The 19995-nt window shown below is 46.1% G+C and overlaps 1 protein-coding gene across 6 annotated transcripts in view; it reads right to left on the bottom strand.

The window, feature by feature from the left end:
• The window catches only part of LOC125946704 (uncharacterized), a 103412-nt gene that overhangs the window by 41234 nt on the left and 42183 nt on the right, over positions 1-19995 (bottom strand). For 2 of the 6 annotated variants that reach the window (XM_049670559.1, XM_049670554.1), the window contains one exon: positions 8449-8592. The exons of the other annotated variants lie outside the window; for them this stretch is intronic. In XM_049670559.1, the coding sequence (XP_049526516.1) occupies positions 8555-8592 (38 nt within the window). In that variant the 3' untranslated portion in view covers positions 8449-8554. Of the gene's footprint in view, positions 1-8448; positions 8593-19995 lie in introns of those variants that run through there. 6 annotated transcript variants of the gene reach the window in all.

The following is a 19995-nucleotide window of genomic DNA, read 5'->3' as shown; positions in this document are numbered from 1 at the left end:
AAAAAACCAAAGCTCGAAACGCGGGTACTGGCTTGCGAAATGTGGTTAGCACGTCCTGATTGGTTATGAATTGCGCGACGTACCGTGCGCCCGCAGACGCACGCAAGCTGCTTGCTTTTCGACAATAATGGTCAACTAATTTCCATTTGAAGGGGATAATTGACAGGTGACATGACAGGTGACAATTGCAATACTAAATAAGTACCTCGCAATTATTGATATTATGTGTGAAGCAGACCACACCTGCCACAGGAGAGAGGAGGAAACATAGGCCGAGGAGGAGGAAAAATATTTATTGAGAAGACAAAAAAAAAAAAAGAACAAGCAGGCGTCTTTCTGCTTGTGCGGGGTAGTGCCCTCAGTCCAGGGCTCCTGTGACTCTTGCTTTCTCCTGGGCCCGCCGCACCAGTTGTTGCTGGTCACGAGGGCGCGAGCTAGTCAACACGGTCTCCCACTGCACGGGTGTGGGGTTGGGTATTTGCGGGGCTGTCTGTATGTTGGGGCACGCCAATGTGGTGTGATATAGGGAAGCGTAGTCGTTACAAAGGGGGCATTTTCACGAGTAGTGCTGGGTGTATTGCGTGTGATCAGCCTAAATGGGGGTGTACGTTGGTTTGTAACCGTCGCCATGCTACTACGTCTTCGCGGGAGAGGGTCTTGTTTAGGAGTGGGTATTGTCGTCTGTTCAACCTATGGTGCTGTAATATGGCGTTGTATTGTAAAAGTACGGTCTCCATAGATGCGGCCGTATCCCTCTTTTGTGGCGCCCGGGTGCCTGGAGCTCGGGTGATCGGGTGAGCTCGTGAGCACGCTGATTTCCACGGAGGGACGTCCTGGAGTCCACACTATTTCAACGTCAGAGAATTGGCGGGATTGTTTGAAGAGTCGGTCGGCGAGGGAAGGTTTTCGGCCTCTGGCGTAGCTACGGCAAGCTGCTTGGGAGTCCGTAATAATTGTGACATGTTCTTTGGTTTGACTAGAGATGATGGCTAAGGCGACGGCTGTCTCCTACGCTTCGAGGGAGTTGGCAGTGCTGACCGTCATTGAGACCACCTCTTGAAGATTGTGATTGACAACTCTGACTGTCATGGCTGCTTTTCGGCGTTACTGCGCGGCATCTGTGTATAGTGTGGTGGGGAAGTTGCCGTATCTTGTATGATGCCGTATCTTGTCTATGCCATATCTTGTCGAAATGTTAATCAACCAACCGTTATAACTTGAAACATACATGAAAACTAAATATTTTATTTGAAGGCTCAATGAATTTTAAGTGTAGCATACGTTTTTTTCAACGTGGTACAACTACTTGGAGCAATACCAGGCATGAAATAACTTTATGCGCACAAGACGAGGACAGAGAAGATGCTAAGACACACGAACGCTCGCGTGTCTTAGCCTCTTATCTGGCCTCTTATCTGGCCTCGTCTAGTGCATAAAGTTCTTTCATGTCTTACCAACACGCCCAAATAGTCACCTTAATACCAGGCAATTGGTGCAGGTTCTAATTTTGCTAAATGAGACAACTAAACCAAAAGCAATACAACCTCAGTAGCTGCGTCATGGATGCGGCTCCCCATGACCACAAAATACTTATTTTCCATCAACTATTACATTTCTCACGGGGATTTTGTGGCCACCTCCATGTTTAATAACGTGGTGACACGTTCATTGCTTTCCTTAGCAGCCTCAGTTGCCTCCGTGTTTACTAAGGATGTGCACGACCCCCGATGCGGCTCAGCAAACCTCTGATTCCGCGGATATGGTAGAGGATGCCTCGGTGGACAACACGAAACTTTGTCCACAGCTTCAGAGGAAATTGTAAGCGCTTTCGGAGTTCATTATGCCTTGTCCAAACGGCGTCAGTAGCGCAGGCGGTGTCTGTACTAAAAGCGGGGCTAGAAATGTATACGGAGCTGTCAAAACTTTCCGCTTATGAAATAAATCACAATTAATGTTTGTCTCTGAGTTTTGACAGCAGAGCTGTTACGGCCGGAGGTTGGCCCGTACAACTCAGACCAGAAACGGCGTCTGGCGATGACGTCAGCGCACATTGCCTAGCGACCACTTGGCACATACCTTCTCCGTCTAGCCATGACGTCACTTCGCGTCACCTAGCCACCACATGTGCCTCGTTTCGTAAGGCCACGTCTTGAAGCGCGTCGTGCGGCCAAGCGGGAATCGGTGCGTCAGCGGCGAGCCGATCCGGAATACCGTGCAGAAACTGCACTCGAGAAGAGGCGTCGTCGAGTCAAAGATCCCTAGTTTCGAGAACGAGAACGCGAGAGTCTGCGTTTGAGTATCCAGCGTCATCGGGATAGCGACCCTGGCTGTAGCTTGGTCGATCACAAGCTCCGCTGTTTGATCCAGCCTTGCACCCCTACTGCAAGCTGCGCTTTTTTTATTTGGCAAACGCTTTGAAGTCGCGGCTTGTCATGTTTCTGACTCGATGCGGTCACTATCAGACTGTTTATTTGCTGCCTAATCGCTTGCTGGTGTGCTCAGTTGCGACAAATATTTTGATGAATCTTTGTCAATAAAGAACCTTGTTTACATTTTTGTACATATGGAATGGCCAAGAAAAAAACTCACTGACGCTGTCCCTCGTTGCAATAGATTGCGGAAGAGCAGCTGCAACCGGTCGTGTATTGTAATTACACCGAGATTATACTCGCAACATTGAGTAAAAATAAAAAGTAGGAGTTCTGCAAAATACACATGAGAAATGCGAAGATAGAATGGAATAAGCAAATGCGAAGATACAACTCGCTAAAGGAAAAAAAAATTAGTCGCTGGATACAAAGTTCACTGCTTGTATACACAAAAACTCGGCACAGGATATTTAAATATACGTATAAGTCTCCAATAAATCTACGTATTTTAGCAAACGTCGCTTTATATAATGCGTCAAACAACACACATAAACAGTTTGCGCAGTCACAGATAGTAAACTTTACGAAAGGGAAGACAGACGATCCAGTGAAGAACAAAACTATCAGAAATCGCAATATGTACTCGGGCCATGCGGTGGTCGACACAGCGCCATATGGGTTGAATAATACAGGAATAATGCAAAAATCAGCATGAAAATGCGTAATTTAGCTGCCTCCACAGCGCCAACAATTATTCTGTACCGAAAATTAAAGGAGGGTATTGCTTCGCTTCAAAAAAGAAATAAAGGCAATTAGCTAAAAAGGAAAGAAAAGGACAAACGAAAGCCACAGATGATGTGGCAAGTTGAACTACCCAATATCCGAGTGTATTTTTGGCAAACGCTGCGTGGGCCAGGCTTTCAAGGAGCAAGGTCGGTCAAAATTGGTTATTGATGTCCTCGTAATTTTTGTATTCACATGATAATTTGGATCATGATACTAACTGCTAGAATAAACGGCGAAAATTTCTGCGGTTTGAAAAGCTAATGAACCGTCATACGTTTTCATAACTAAAAGGTTATGGACCTCAAAGAGCAGGGCTTTTTACTTGCATTGATTTTTGATGCTTCGCTATCTAAAGGACAAACTTCTCTCGGTGGGGAAGTTGAGCGAAGCGGTCAATGATTTCGGACACGTTGATGGCGACGTCTCTGTGGGTGTATAGAAGCGCCAGCTTAACCATGCGTGCCACAGACATTGTAGAGCGCAAGTAGTTTTTTAGTAAACTCTTGTTAAAAAATTCTCTCTGCGCTTGCAGTGGTCACTGGAAGGGTGACTAGAATCTGCAGCAGTATTTACACATTTACATAGAACCTGCAGTGGTAATGCGAGATGGTCATCTATTGCGGTGCTAAAACATAAAACACTCCCTCGATGTCGTTGGCATACTTGCTTAGGTACCTTGCACAAACAATAGGATGTTCGATTCCAGCGATGTCCGTCGTTTCGTCAGGAAGTATGGAGAAGCAGCCTGCTTTTGCATCTAGGCTTTCTTTGGTAATTTCTCCACAAATTTCTATAGTTTGGTTTTGTGCATCTGGGCTTAAATACGAGGCATTACTGGGGCAACTTTCCAAATGGTTCTTCAGATATGTATCTCCATAATCAGCTCGCATGCGAAGAAGCGCTCTGAAAGTACCTGTATTTTCAGCGGGGGCTATGAATCCATAGGGCCACTGTCCCTGTGGCCACGGAGAGCGAGACCTTGTCGCCCGCAAAAAAAATCCTCAATAATAGGCCGTTTACTTTCTTCTGTTTTCTGATATTTTACTTTGCCTGGCCTGGTAGCCTTTGTAGCCTTCGAAAGTTGTCGACCTTACTGTTGACGGCGTCCCTATTGTTGCGCTAATTCATACTAGAACAATCGTGTCTGTACTAAACCAACGTCTCTCTCGCGCTTTACGAAAGGTTACGACGCCACTTTCTGGGTTTATTCTTCGCACAGCAAGCGCCCAGTTTTCAAGCCTTCAGCAGCATGCACAGCGAGAGTTGTTATTCAAGGCGTTCTCAAAATTGTCGAGTTTGTGGTTCTGCCGTCCTATCTCACGACGTTATAATGGGTGGGCCTTTTATTCGCGAAATAACGCCGTCATCAACTGTGCGCGTGCTGCAGTCGAACTTTCACCTCTGTGTGATGTTCCCCACGCCGGTGCCACTTCTCTTCCGGCTAAGCTGGTCCTTCGCGAAGACAGCGCAATACCGCCGTACTCGTCTGCCATTGTTCCCTTTTCTGTCGCTCTGTCTCCGAAGGCTCTTACCTCTTTACTCCTTGGAACTCTTCATAACCCGCAAAGATAATCCCATCCCTTTCGCGACGCTTGACATTTAGGCCGGCTTCAGCTCCATGGTTGTCAGCAATCCGCTTCATACAGCACTGAAAGATCTCTGCGGCGAATCGCTTGGCCGTCTTTAGCCGCTTGATGACATGTTTATGTTGGAGCCACTGCATCGACACTAGATCCAATGCGCCAGTGCGGCAGCGCCCGTACCGTGTCTCAGCCAAGGAGCATCAGATCATCAGTGAGCATGTCAGCGACAGGCTTCAGTGCGGCGTCATTCGCCATCTTAATAAGATAACACGAAAAGACGTGTACCCTCTACCGCGCATTGACGACGCTCTGTAAAGCTTGCAAGGCGCTGAATTCTTCCCTTCGTGGGACTTATCCTCGGGCTAATGGCAGTTCCTGATGTCCGCTATTGATCAAACTAAAACCGCATCCATTACTCCAGATGGTTTATAGAAATTTACCTTGTTGCCATTTTGACAATGCAATGCGCCTGCAACGTTTCAACGAATAATAGACAGTATCTTCCGCGGCCTAAAATGGAGCTCGTGTTTATGCTACCTCGACGACATCATTGTGTTCACCCCTGATTTCAACATGCATCTTCTCCGCCTCCGGCAAGTATGGACGTATTTGACCAAGGCAGGCCTGCAACTGAGCCTGAAAAAGTGCCAGTTCGCTGCGCGCAAGCTCATGATTCTAGGTCACGTCTTATCCAAACACGGAATTTGTCTCGACACATCAAAACTTTGGGCAGTTGCAGAGTTTTCAAAACCTAAGACACTCAAAGACCTCCGCGCCTTCATCGGCCTCGGTTCTTACTTGCCTCGATTATATCCCCTCTGACGCAGCTCTTAAGTGGCACCAACGACCTATTCTTCCAGTCTGCTTGAGACACCGTATTCGTGACCTTACACCATCTCCTAACGTCTCGGCTTATACTGCGACACTACGACCCCACCACCCCAACTGAAGTGCATACCTATGCCAGCAGTATTGGTCTTGACGCTGTCCTTGCGCAGCGCGAACCTGGCTATTCCAAGTACGTCGTTGCTTACGCCATTAGTGCACTGACAAAAGCGGAACGCAATTATAGTGTCACAGAAAAAGAATGCCTGGCCATAATTTGGCCACTCAGAAAGTTTCGCCCTTATTTATATGGCCCGACTTTCCATGTGGTAACTGACCAACATGCTCTTTGTTGGTTATGCTCTTTAAAAGACCCGTCTGGACGCCTTGCTCACTGGCCTCTTAATATTCAAGACTACGACATACACGTCATCTACCGCTCAGGCCGCAAGCACACTGACGCAGACGCTCTGTCCCGCTCTCCGCTGCCAGCCGACACTGCCTCCCTCTCCGCCCTTGAGGCGGTGTCGTCAGTCTACATCGTCATCTTCACATCAAAACAGCGCAAAGATCCTTGGGTGGCCTCTGTTTTGGATCTCCTTTCTGGCTCGCCGGCATCTCCCATCTCCCGTTCCCTGCGTCGCCAAGCTGTCCATTTTGCCATGCGGGGTAACCTCTTGTACAGACGCAATTACCTGCCCGATGGTTGCAAGTGGCTACTAGTTATCCCGAGGACTTTGCGTTCCGATATTTGCGTGTCTTTCCACATCGACCCACAATTTGCACACTCAGGCGTTTTGAAGACATATGAGCGCCTGCGGCACCGTTACTACTGACGATTGCCACATGGTCGAAGGCAGAAGCAGGGCACAGCCGCTTCTGTGCCCTGCTCGTGCCTTCGACCATGTAGCAATTGACCTTTACGGACCGCTACCGCTAACACCGGCTGAAATACGATGGATAAGTGTCGTAATTGATCACTTTACAGGGTATGGCGAAACCGCCGCTCTACCTCCAGCTACCGCCACTGACGTTGCATCCTTTCTGCTCCATCATTTCATTCTTTGTCATGGCCCACCTCGGGAACTGCTGAGCGATAGATGCCGTGTGTTTTTGTCGCAGTTGGTTGATGCTCTGCTTGCTCAATGCCGCGTTGATCATCGAGCCACCACAGTGCGTCATCCTCAGGATTTCCCTCATACTTTCTCCTCTACGGTCTCGATCCTTCCCATTCCATACGGTTTTGCCTTATCAACCAGAAGCGTCAGAATGTGCTCCCGTTTCAGGCGTTGCCGGATACGCTGAAGACTGCCGTCAATTGACCCGGAAGTGCACTTCCGCTGACCAATAATGACAAAAAGGCAATCGTAATGGCGGCACTACGAACCCAAACTTCTCTCCCCGCACATTTGTCTTGTTGTCCGTGCCTTGTCCACGCCTGGATTTTAAACAAAACTTCTCTCGAAGTAGGACGGACCATATCGCATCGTCGAACGCACCTCTCCGGTCAACCATGTCATAGAGCCACTTACACCGACCTCCGACAGGCGCCGCCATGGACGGGATGTTGTCCATATTCACGGCCTGAAACATTACTATGACCCGCTAGGTTGGCTCCACTTTTGCACCGGGGATAATTGTAATGAAGAAAAAGAGCAGGCCGGCCAGAACATATGTTTGATCTCCGCAGTGCATCCACTGAGCCAGCGGGAACGCCAGTAGTTGGGCCGAGTGTGAGCCGCTCAGGCAACCAGCTGTTCCTGCTCTAAGTCGCCTGACACATCGGTGACGCTTGACGCTACCAGCTGAACTGTTCAGTACACCCCTTTACAGTTTCTTTAACATACGCCCACTATACGCTACACGGTCATTTTTGCATTTTGCCCCCATTTAAATGCGGCCGCCGTGGCAGGGATATGGTCCCATGACCTCGTGCTTTGGTGCCATGACCACGGCGGGTAGTGCACTTCTCCGTCCACAATGTGGTATCATGACAGGCCAAGGGCAGAAGGCTGGTCTGATGGCGATAAACGTGGCTGGGAAAGACGAGGTTGGCGTTGTACTTCAGGCACTAGACCTTGGAAAATAAGCAGAGCAGGCGCCGGGTACCGCTTGATCTTGGTCCGGGGAGTGGTTGGCAGTGATCTCCGTAATACGTCAGCAAAGCTAAGCGCCTATTTTCGCATGGCCGTATGCTGATGCACGGTTTGGAGAGGGGGCGGCACAGTTCGACCGGGAGAGCATCAAGAAGAATGGCATGATGGGACAGGTGTGAGGTGATGCCGTTGAGCTTGAGCATGACGTCGAGATGGGCTGACCAGCCTCCCTGAGATGGCCGGAATGGTGAAACTAGCAAGTAAAGCAGATAAAGCTCTAACAGAGGGCTTCTTGACGGAAGGCGTTTTCCTCTGAGGCATTCTTGTAGGAAGAAGTTCATTTCAGGGTGAATGCGAAGCGGTGATCGTAGTGGCGGATGTGCCGTCCAGCCCGGCCAACATCCAGACAGCGTGCTGTTCGGTGCTCGTGACTCGATGAAGGCGAGATACGCGGCATTCATAGGTATTACGCTTGCTGTATCTATGACACTACAAGAATACACGCTGATACTGTGGCCGCTCAGTAGCTGGTTTCGTTATTACTGAGAAAGTGTGCGTTACCAAAGTGGATCTTTCACATCTTTTTTAAAGTAATCTAACCAAGTGTAACCTACTTCGGTGAAAAGCCGCTGAAAAATGGAAGACGGTGCACCTATTAAGAAACTTTTCCGTGTGTTATTGAATGTATATGTTTCATCACGATTGCAACTCTAATTAGGCTCGAGCAGTTATATTCGCCAATATTTATTAGAGAGAAAAAAATCACAACACAAACGTGTATGCTACGCAACCTTCGTCTAGATGCATTTATTCAGAAAATGTTTCAAGTTTGAGTACGTGTAAAACAAAAATCCTTCACCGAGATATTTCCCTCATGCTGTTTTTCAATGTCACATCAAGGGAATCCGTCACATTCTTCGTCAGGATTCTTATCTGTAATGAAACAAAGTTACAATAATGCAATGACTAGCTCTCTAAAAGAAGCGGAATGAAACGCGCGTGCCACGTTCTGAAATAAAAGCACATCCAATTTCCATTCTTCCGCCAGGGACAAATTAGGTGCACCAAATGACATGCAAATAAAAAAAATAAGTTCGGAGTCTCTGCACGGCACGGAAATGTCGAAAAGACAAACAAATGACAAACAGACAGTGATTGTCGCTGCATTACTGGCAACTCTTTCCTCAAAAAATGAACAGTGATGTCCGTGTTCTTGAATAAGAAGCTAAGAAGCACTTCATCCGACAACTATGCTGAGCGAATTCCCACAACTTCCACCCACTCTATAACCATAGCAGGAATCGCATGCACAAATACGAGGAGTTCTTCGGCGCATTAGTGCTCCCACGATTTTTGTCACGGAAGCCACGCGTACGCATAGATGTCCCGAACAGCAACTCATCTCTGGGGCGAAAGTAAATGTCACGGTGAGGTCTTTCGTAATACTGCTTGCGGTCTAGTTGGATGGCTTTTGTATTGAGTCGAGCCCGTTGTCGACAACTACCGAGTCTTGAGATGAACTGTTCGAACACAGACGCCAAAAAGCTCGTAGGAACATTAAATAAAGAATTTTTTAGGGTAAATGGTGGCTAACAGCTGTAAATGAAGTTGGAAGGGGACTAACCAGTGTTGCTGCTTGGGTTCGCATATTGGGCAGAAATGCTCAAGGCATAGGGATGAGTACGTTCGGGAGTAGGTGGGAAATAAAAAGCGTTTGTTTTATTTATCAACATTGGCTCCAGATATGCAATCCTACGCCATTTAGGAGCACTTTAAATGTCTGAGCACACATCAAGACATCTCACGACACACTCACTGCATCAGAGGTGCCCGCTTTTAAAACAGTCGTCTTCCCTAAGTGAAACCGCCCTGGTTGCTCAGTGGCTATGGCGTTGTACTGCTGAGCACGAGGTTGCGGGATTGAATCCCGGCCACGGCGGCCGTATTTTGACGGGGGCGAAATGCGAAAACACCCGTATACTTAAATTTAGGTGCACGTAAAGGTGGTCCAAATTTCCGGAGTCCAAATTTACGGCGTGCCTCATAATGAGATCGTGATTTTGGCACGTAAAACCCCAAATTTAATTTTTTTCCCTAAGTGACTAGACCAGTGAACCTGATGATTGTGTCTAGGCCAATCATAATCGGCGAACCGTTTGCAAAATCCCACCTATTCCATCGCACCATTCCGCCGTACTCTGCCTCCAAAGTTGTGCAATCCTCCTCGCATACGAGGCAACCACGTGACAATTCGGGAACCTAATTTCTATGCAGCTCCCATGGAAATTCTTGACGTTTGCCCCTTGCGTCATTTAGGGGCATCTTCATGACACTCAGTTTGCCGCGCACAGGGAAGACTGCCTTTACGGCTGTTACCACATCTACAGAACCTGGTGGTCATTGTCACCTTGAGGCGAGCTTCTTTGTTGGCCCGTCAAACGTCGGTGGCAGGGCTTCGACGCCGTCTGGGTGGGCACTGCTGAAGGGGCTACCTTGTGGCAAGCACCAAAGTAATTCACTTTGGGCTTGAGACGTAAAAGACTCCTCCGTCGCCGGGAAATTTGACCTGAGGGTGATAAGCTGTGAGGTTGCCCGAAGTGTCGATGAGGGATCTTCCAGTTGTGAAGGGTGATGACACACTCCAGCTTAAAATCCCAACATTCTCTTCGTTGCGGCCCTGGGAACGCACAAGCACACAAAAGACCACAGTGCACAGGAAAGCGCCGTACTCGCATCGAGAGCCATCGAGCCTAACCATCGTACACACCGACGTGAGGGGTCATGGTATTGGCGCTGTTTTACTACGACGTGACCATACCTCTGCCAGTTGCCTATGCCAGTTGTTGCCTATCCACAGCAGAGAAAACTTATACAATTCATGATCAGGAATGTCTTGCTGTTGTCTGGGCTGTGCAAGAATTCCGCCCGTATTTACACGGCCGCCGCTTCACGGTCGCTATGGACCATCACACGTTTTGATGGCTCTCCTCGCCTAAGAACTTACGGAGTCATCTTTGATTCTGGGTGATTGTATTACAGGAGTACGAGTTCGACATAACATACAGGCCTGCAAAGAAACACCAAGACACCGACACTCTTTGCCGAATTGCGCGCATGCACCATCGTGCACCAACGTCTCCCCGAAAACGCCCGTCTCGCGAGCCATCTTCATAGCCTTTACAAATCACCACGCTGGACTGGCCAGGCGCTCACTACCATCACGTCCTTAATGCGCACCAGGATCCCACCTCGTACTGTCGGACTATTCTTGACCACCTTAGCGGTTCCGCCTCTTCCAAAAACGTCTGTTTGCGTTGACAACTTGACCAATTCAGGTTGCACAATGAGGTCCTATGCCTCTACATTTATCGCCACGATGACAACAAATGACTCTGTCTTTCCGCGTTCACGGCAAATCAACATTTTACAATCTTTTCACGACGATCCAACGGCCGGTCATCTTCCATATCTCAAGACTTACGTAAAGATTCGAAGCCGGTTCTTTTGGCCAGGCCTCTCCTGCGCCGTGACTAAGTATATCGTCTCTCGCGTGCCTTGCCAACACCGCGAACGCCCCGCATCATCGCCCACTCGGACCGTTCAACCCCTCCCCTGTCCTGCCTCTCCCTTTGAGGTCGTCCCATTGACTTGTATGGGCCTCTTCTTCCGACTCCCAACGGTAATCGCTGGATTGTGACACGTGCTGATCACCTTACTCGATGTGCTGAGACAGCTTGTCTCAATCTGGCACAGCTACTGAAGTTGCGGGCTTTGTACAGCGAAGCATCTTTTTACTCGGTGGAGCACCACGCATTCTCCTCAGCGACCGCGGCAAAGTATTCCTCTCTTCCATTCATTCGGAAGTTCTAAGAGCCACCAGCACTGTTCATAAGACAACTTCCAGCTACCACCCACAGACTAATGGCTTGACCGAGCGTTCCCATCGTACACTCTTAGACATGACCTCAATGTGCTACATCAGCCCGGGCCACATATATGGGGATGCTATTCCACCATTTGTAACATTTGCCTACAACAGTGCACCTCAACGTACCACCAGCTCTTCCCCATTCTTCCTTGTCTACGGGCGCTCACCAACTTTCGCCATTCATGCTCCTTTCTTCTTGGCGCCTGTCTCATCAGCAATGCCTTTTTCCGAACAATTTATTTCCTGCCTCGCCCACTGCCGCTACCTCACTCGCGTTAACGCTGACATCTCCCAAGCGCTGGCAAGGACAGCTACGACACGACGTACCGCAATGTGTTGATCTGCCCTGGCAACGAAGTAATACTCTGGACTCCTGTACGTGTCCCCATTTTATTTGACAAATTTCACAGTCATTTTCTTGGAGCCTACCGGATTGTTGAGCGAACTTTACCTGTTAATTGCGGCATCTCGCCTCTTTATAGTCCCTTCGATTGGTGTTGCCGCGGGACAGAGATTTTACACGTATCTTGTTTGAAGCATTATGTACGACGCGTTTCGGAGCAAATTTCTGCGGCCGCCAGGCTGGCCACTTCCGCCCGGAGGGGGAAATTGGTGCGAGTACAATATACGCTTCTCGTCTTCCTCAGTGGTACATATCACCATCATCACGTGCCGTGATTTCTTTGTCGTCGCGGCATGGAATCTGCGAGATTAAAGAAGCCCTCGGTATATGTATTAATAACCAAAACCTATATTATTACCAGTAAACTTATGAGGATGTGGCAATATTCCTAGTTTCCGTTAGACTCGCAAAGCGTTTTTTACTGATTGAAAATTTTTTGAAGAAAACATGCAACTACGGAATACTTACCAAAGGAAGTCAACTTTCATAACACAATACACTGAAATTTTAGCAACACAACTTCAAGCCTCCATTCTTTACAGCTACTATACTCACCAGAACACGTTGCTGTGCAGTTACGGCAAGTTAGGAACAAGTTTTTCGGAGTTCCGCAACCGTTCCACCGCTGCATCGTGCACTGAAGGGTTTGATTGTCAAAAGACCACCTTATATTATTCCTTCCCCTGAAGCGTCTTCCCTTTACTCTCTCTCCTCCTGGACAAATCCCATCACCGGGAGGTTCAGTGCAAAATTGTGGTCGGGTCTCACCTAGGAGAAAATAGAAACAGTCACTTTTTCTTAGAGATGCGTTGGTTATGTTTGGGGAAAACGCAACCATGCCTTTCGATTTTAAACTTCAAATAAAGTTTAGAGGATCCTAGGAAATAGCGTGGAAATGAAGCGCGAAACTGCTTGGCTAACCACAGTTTGCAAATTGTATTAGCGTATGCCATACCTCTTTTTGTGAAGCTTCTAAAGTAAGATATTCAAACACCAATGTACAGAGAAAGGTCATCTAGGAGATGCTAATGACTTATTTCAATAACGTATCAGAAGTGTCAAAAGCTCAATTATTTCATGACACGGTTCACAAGTTTGGAAATGGATGATGCACAGGTTAGTGACGGGTTAGTGACGGCCGCTCTTTTCTGATACATCATCACTACGTCTCCCAAAAACGCTTACACGCGTTTCCGTACCACTAGATGGTGTCTGCGCCATAGAGCAGTGCTTTATTTTGTGAAAATACCATTACTTAGCTAACAAAACCAGAAAAGTATAGTTTGATCAGAGTAGTTCGGCAGCCGTGTCAACAGCACTACGTGCTAAAACCACTGTCTTTTCACACCTGCAGGCTTTCCTAGCATGGTGTGGCTGCAAGAGGTCACGGAGACAGACAACTAGACCAGCGCGCAGGCGTACTACAGTCAACTGTGGTTCACTATCAGGCCGCATCCAGCGTGGCAGGACCTTCTGCGCACCCATATAAGCAGCACGGATTCCCGGCGATTCATCAGAGTGGTTCGGCAGCCGTGTCAACAGCACGACGTGCTAAAATCACTGTCTTTTTACACCTGCAGGCTTCCCTAGCATGGTGTGGCTGCAAGAGGTCACGGAGACAGACAACTAGACCAGCGCGCAGGCGTACTACAGTCAACTGTGGTTCACTATCAGGCCGCATCCAGCGTGGCAGGACCTTCTGCGCACCCATATAAGCAGCACGGATTCCCGGCGATTCATCAGAGTGTTTCGGCAGCCGTGTCAACAGCACGACGTGCTAAAACCACTGTCTTTTTCACACCTGCAGGCTTTCCTAGCATGGTGTGGCTGCAAGAGGTCACGGAGACAGACAACTAGACCAGCGCGCAGGCGTACTACAGTCAAATGTGGTTCACTATCAGGCCGCATCCAGCGTGGCAGGACCTTCTGTGCACCCATATAAGCAGCACGGATTCCCGGCGATTCATCAGAGTGGTTCGGCAGCCGTGTCAACAGCAAGACGTGCTAAAACCACTGTCTTTTCACACCTGCAGGCTTTCCTAGCATGGTGTGGCTGCAAGAGGTCACGAAGACAGACAACTAGACCAGCGCGCAGGCGTACAACAGTCAACTGTGGTTCACTATCAGGCCGCATCCAGCGTGGCAGGACCTTCTGCGCACCCATATAAGCAGCAAGGATTCCCGGCGATTCATCAGAGTGGTTCGGCAGCCGTGTCAACAGCACGACGTGCTAAAACCACTGTCTTTTCACACCTGCAGGCTTTCCTAGCATGGTGTGGCTGCAAGAGGTCACGGAGACAGACAACTAGACCAGCGCGCAGGCGTACTACAGTCAACTGTGGTTCACTATCAGGCCGCATCCAGCGTGGCAGGACCTTCTGCGCACCCATATAAGCAGCACGGATTCCCGGCGATTCATCAGAGTGGTTCGGCAGCCGTGTCAACAGCACGACGTGCTAAAACCACTGTCTTTTCACACCTGCAGGTGGGCGAACGGCCATTTTTTACTGTTTCTTCTTAGTATATTGCGGCTGCTGAACTGCTCTCTGTTGCCGTATTACACCCCGGTTTGATGTGCTCTTTTTGTTGATATACTGTTGATATTTTGCTTTGCATCATGGAAAGTGTAAAGAGTGACGCTCTTGTACAATTCACTAAGTCTATTGGAGAGAAACCACCTGGATCTATCAAGGAGGTTGTTAAGACTATGGTGGCAATGACCGCGGAATTTGGGGAAGTTTTGTCAGAAGTAAAAGCAGAAATGAAAAATGTCAACCGATTAAACAACAGCATAAAAGCAGAGCTCAAATCAGTTGCAGCTTCAATGGGCTTTATCAATACTAGCTTTGAAGAGTTCAAGCAAGAAATTGTAAACCTTCGGCAAGAACTTTCTGAGGTGCAGAAACAAAGCCTGATTTGTCAAACAGAAAACAAGCGGCTGGACAAAGAACTTAAAGAAACACGACGGCAACTGACTGAATTGAAACAGTACAGTCGTAGGAACAATCTTGAATTGAAAGGCATCCCCTGCACTGAAAATGAGATTCTTGACGAGAGTATGCAAAAGATTGCAACATTCTTGAATGTTGATCTTGTTGATGGAGACATTGATGCCATTCATCGTGTGCGTACAAAGGGGGATGGACCAGCCAATGTCATTGTCAGGTTTAATTCACGCCGAAAGCGCGACATGATCCTACAAGCCGCAAGAAAAAAAATACCAACAACAGCAATGCTTGGCGCAGAAAAAGCTCAACCGCTGTACGTGAACGAACATCTATGCCCCGAATATAAGGCACTACTTGCCAAGGACATCCAAATGAAGCGAGAGCAAAAGTGGAAATTCGCCTGGGTGTCGGATGGCAAAGTACTTATGCGGAAGACAGATAATTCTAGGGTCATCAGCCTACAAGTGAAGAATATTTAGCCCAAATAGTGTGATCACATATACTTGGGCTGCCTGACAGATGCATCTTTATATCAAAATGGCTTACACATCAAGGCAAATTGATGACCTTTGTTTGAACAAAAATGCGACCATATTTCACTGCAATATCCGCAGTTTAAGAAAAAACGTAAACCTGTTGACCTCATTTCTGTCGGTACAAAACTTTTTGTATGACGTCATTGCAACAAGTGAAACTTGGCTTTTGAGCAATGAAATCATAGATATGCCAGGGTACAGATTAATATCCCGCCCACGTTTGTCACGTTATCGAGGAGGCGGTGTTGCCCTTTTTGTGAAAAATAATCTCGATTTTACAATACTGCCATCAATTACATTCTCTTCCTGCGATATTGAAGTGCTGTTTGTAAAAATAGAAACCAGTTATATTGTAGGCGTGGTCTATCGACCTCCCAAAGCGAGCCTTGGCAGTTCTCTCGATAAAATGGAATCAATTTTATCTTGCTTACGAAACTGCCAAGCTACGCAGGTTGTAATCGTTGGTGACGTGAACATTGATGTACTCAATCCAATACACAAGGATTATTCTTACCTCCTTAAATCGTTCAATTTCCGAAATTTAATATGTCAACCAACGCGTGTAACAAGCACTACGGCTACTGTAATTGATCATGCATTGATGAACATCGAGTCTGGAATTGAAAGTGGAGTGTACAATCTACCTCTTTCAGACCATATGCCTATCTTCACGGCATTCAACAGCCAAAGTCTGAAGAAGAAAGATGACGGGAGGATTATATCTTGATTAGATTATAAGAAGTTTAGAGATAAAATCCTTGAGGCCGACTTTGAACAAGTGTACAATGATAATGTACACATTAAGTTTTCCAAATTAATTAATTTGATTAGCTGTTTGATAAATGAGTGTCGCAGTACATACACTCGAAGTTCTTATAATCAGCCTATCTGTCCATGGATGACGACACCAATTTTAGAAATACTTAAAACAAAATAATACTGGTATAACAAATGGAGGCATAATAGGAGTAATGCTTACTACTTAGGTCAGTACAGAACATTTCGCAACAAAGCGGTGTCCATGATGAGGGTCCGAAAGAGATATTTTAATTCGCAACGTATCAGCCAAGCTGCCGGCGATTCCAAACAACTGTGGCGAATAGTGAATGAGGTTACGGGTAGGAAGACAAAAAAGTGTGTTTGTCCTCCCACTGTCGTTGCATACACTGTTGAAGACTTCAACACTTATTTTACTAGTGTAGGTCCAGCACTAGCCGCTCAACTACCACAACTAAATAGTGAAGCTCTTCCCACTCCTAATCCAGTAGTAAATTCATTTATTCTAGGAGAGATAGACCTCAGTGACATCGTTTCAGACATTTTAAATACACCTAACAATAAAGCGTCAGGACCCGACGGCATTTCTGTAAGGATACTAAAGGAAAATATTGATATCCTAGGTCCAGTTTTGTGTCGAATGTTCAATCATTCTATTACACAAGCAAAGTATCCAAATTCCCTAAAAATTGCTACAGTCATTCCAAACCATAAAGAAGGCGATCCGTCTGACCCCTCAAATTATAGGCCAATCTCTGTTTTAAGCATAATCAATACTGTTTTTGAAAAAATTATATCGAATCGGATGAAAATATTCCTTGAGAAGTACAATGTGCACTGCCATCAGCAACATGGCTTCAGACCTCGTTTCTCAACAGCTACTGCAGTCATCACGTTAACGCAAAATATAAATATGGCTTTACAACTAAATAAACTAGTAGCTGTCGTCTTTCTAGATTTAAAAAAAGCATTCGACACAGTGGATCATTGCATATTATTGGACACACTTAAACATTGCGGGTTTCGAGGCAAAGTATTCGACTTTTTATCAAGTTATATGCAAGATCGATCTCAGGTCGTGAAAATCAATAAAATAACTTCTTCAAAACAAAATATTGTTACTGGAGTCCCTCAGGGCTCCGTATTAGGTCCGCTTCTTTTTTCTTTGTATATAAATGACCTGCAACAAATTATAGACTCTGCAGAAATATTGATGTACGCAGATGCCACATGCATTATAGTAACTGCGGATAATATTGCAGAACTTAGTCATAAGGTGAATCTAGAGATAAAGAGCATTTCTGACTGGTTCTTGGCTAACAAATTAACAATTAACACAAAGAAAACAAAATATATTGTTTTTCAGTCACGCTTCAAAATAGTAGATACTACACATTTAAACATACATATAAATAACATCCCATTGGATCAGACAAGTTCTTACACATATCTTGGGGTAATTTTTGATAAACACCTGCAATGGGAAGATCACATAAACAGCATCTGCTCTAGATTAGCATCTGGTTGCTACGGCTTAACTCTAGCCCGCGAGTACTTTGACACCTCAGTTTTACGACTTATGTATTTTGCTTTTATTGAAAGTCACTTGGGGTATTGCATCGACTCGGGGGGAAGGGCGTATAAAACCATATAAATCCGATTATTAGGCTCCAAAAACGCGCAATTAGAATTATGTCTCATTCTAAGAACTACGATCGTACGGCCCCATTATTTCACCAATATCGCATATTACCATTTGACTACTTACGTCAGCAGAGCATTTCATTGTGTGTGTATAAGGTTGTTAAATTCAACCACCCGTTCAGCTCATCAATATTTTACTCAACTTTGTGTTGTACAAGAAATGTAACTGCAGGTGATTTTAATCTCGCACCTTGTAGCAATGTATACGGAGAGCGTATGCTACAGTTCACAGGCATTGAAATCTGGAACGGACTCCCAGTGGATATCATTAATTCCTCGAACTTCCCTAGTGCTCTGAAACAACATTTTCTTTCTTTGTTAAATTCAGAGTAAATCATGAATTCCTAGATACAGCTGTACAAAGCTAGATGAATTACATTTCTTAAACTATTTTCTACTTATTCAATGTAAATATTGTTACGCGATTGCGTTGTTTTATTAAGCATTGAAATGTCATATGGCTCTCGTTTTGCTCATTATGTACGTATTGAATTTCAAAAATTGTATGCCTTATCAATCAGTTCAGTACTAACCGATTTTGTTTCGCATTTTTGTGGGATACGTAAAAGAAATTGACATCATAGTGCACATCTTTAAATTGAGATAGGTATTCTCCTGTATTTGAACTGTGCCCCTTACATTGTTCTGTGATACTCTGATGTATTCACTTACTTTTAGTTGATTTGTGAATTGACAATCAACAACTTTGTATATACATTTACTATAGCTCTTTTTTATTCCTGCTGTGCTAGGATTTCCTTCATATTTTTTTATCGGACCTTCAACTAGCCCTCGGCTACAGGTCCGATAAGTGTTTGTTACTTGTGCATAATAATCTGGAAAATAAACATCTTCTTCTTCTTCTAATCAAAAGTATAACGTTTCCCTGAAAGATTGCCACTGAAAGCAATGGCGGTATCTGTGAGAATTGTTGCTCAAGCTATCTGCGTTTCTCTTGAGGCACTGTACAGCTTTTCATGCTATGAAAAAAAAACATTTTGTGCACTGCTCCACAAATATCATTACTTATACTCACAGCACACCTCCTCTAGTCTTCAACCACCCTCCATGTGTCGACTACTTTTTCTTGGCGCAAATTTTTATGAAACAGTAAACAGAACTACTGTTCCCAAAAATATATTTTGATCATTGCTCAGAACCATCCTCGTGATTATGAAGGTTTTTTTCCGCTAGCATAACATTTATAAAGTGGGTGCCTACCATGTCAAGCATGGAATGTCTTTAGTTCCGCCCTACTCTGTAAGTCAGCATTAGAATTCGTCAGCATTAGAACGGACGTGCGAATGAAAACCTGTCCGTCGGCTTGTGCATGGTTAGAAAGCGGAGAGGAGTGCAGAGGAGGCCAGACGCACGTGGAAGCAGAGGAGGCACCTTAGGGAAGCGGCGCGCCCTGCGCGCCAACATGCGGCACAGCACAGCTGGTGCTGAGCCATCAGCAGGCGTAACTTCGCACCTGGGCAAGTCCGGACGCGTGTCTCACGTTCCGATAGTCACGTTGATGGCTGCCTTCGTGTTGTGTGTGGTGTATGGCTAAATGTGACAATAGACGCTGCATCTTCAACGAAGGAAAACTAACGTTAACGTATTACAATCCCATGAATCCATATGATCGCCCCCATTTGTTCAATAAATAAGAATGTGATTTGATTGTATCCACATTATACATTATACTAGCACACCTTCCATTCAAGCGATTGCCTCTCGACCTCTTCAGCGCAGTGGATGCACCAGAACGCAACCTGCAGCTTTTTTTCTTCAATATAGCCTTCTGTATACAAAATATTTCGGCCTTCTGCATAAAAAAAAGAAAACGTCTCTAATGAGTAGTAATACATATCCTAAAAACAGGCAATAACACGGCGATTTGGCACTAAAGCACCATTTACCTTCTGTATTTTGTATCTATAACATGCAAACACGACCAGAGGCTGAGAAGCAGTTGAGTAGCGGCGTAGAGCGAACATGTGCCCTGAAATCACATCGCGCATCTCAATAAATATGTTGTTACAGTACTTCATA

This window comes from Dermacentor silvarum, chromosome 7, assembly GCF_013339745.2.
Source record: "Dermacentor silvarum isolate Dsil-2018 chromosome 7, BIME_Dsil_1.4, whole genome shotgun sequence".
NCBI classification, from domain to species: Eukaryota; Metazoa; Arthropoda; class Arachnida; order Ixodida; family Ixodidae; genus Dermacentor; species Dermacentor silvarum.
Note: the sequence above shows the minus strand (reverse complement) of the source record. Positions and strands in the feature narration are given on the sequence as shown.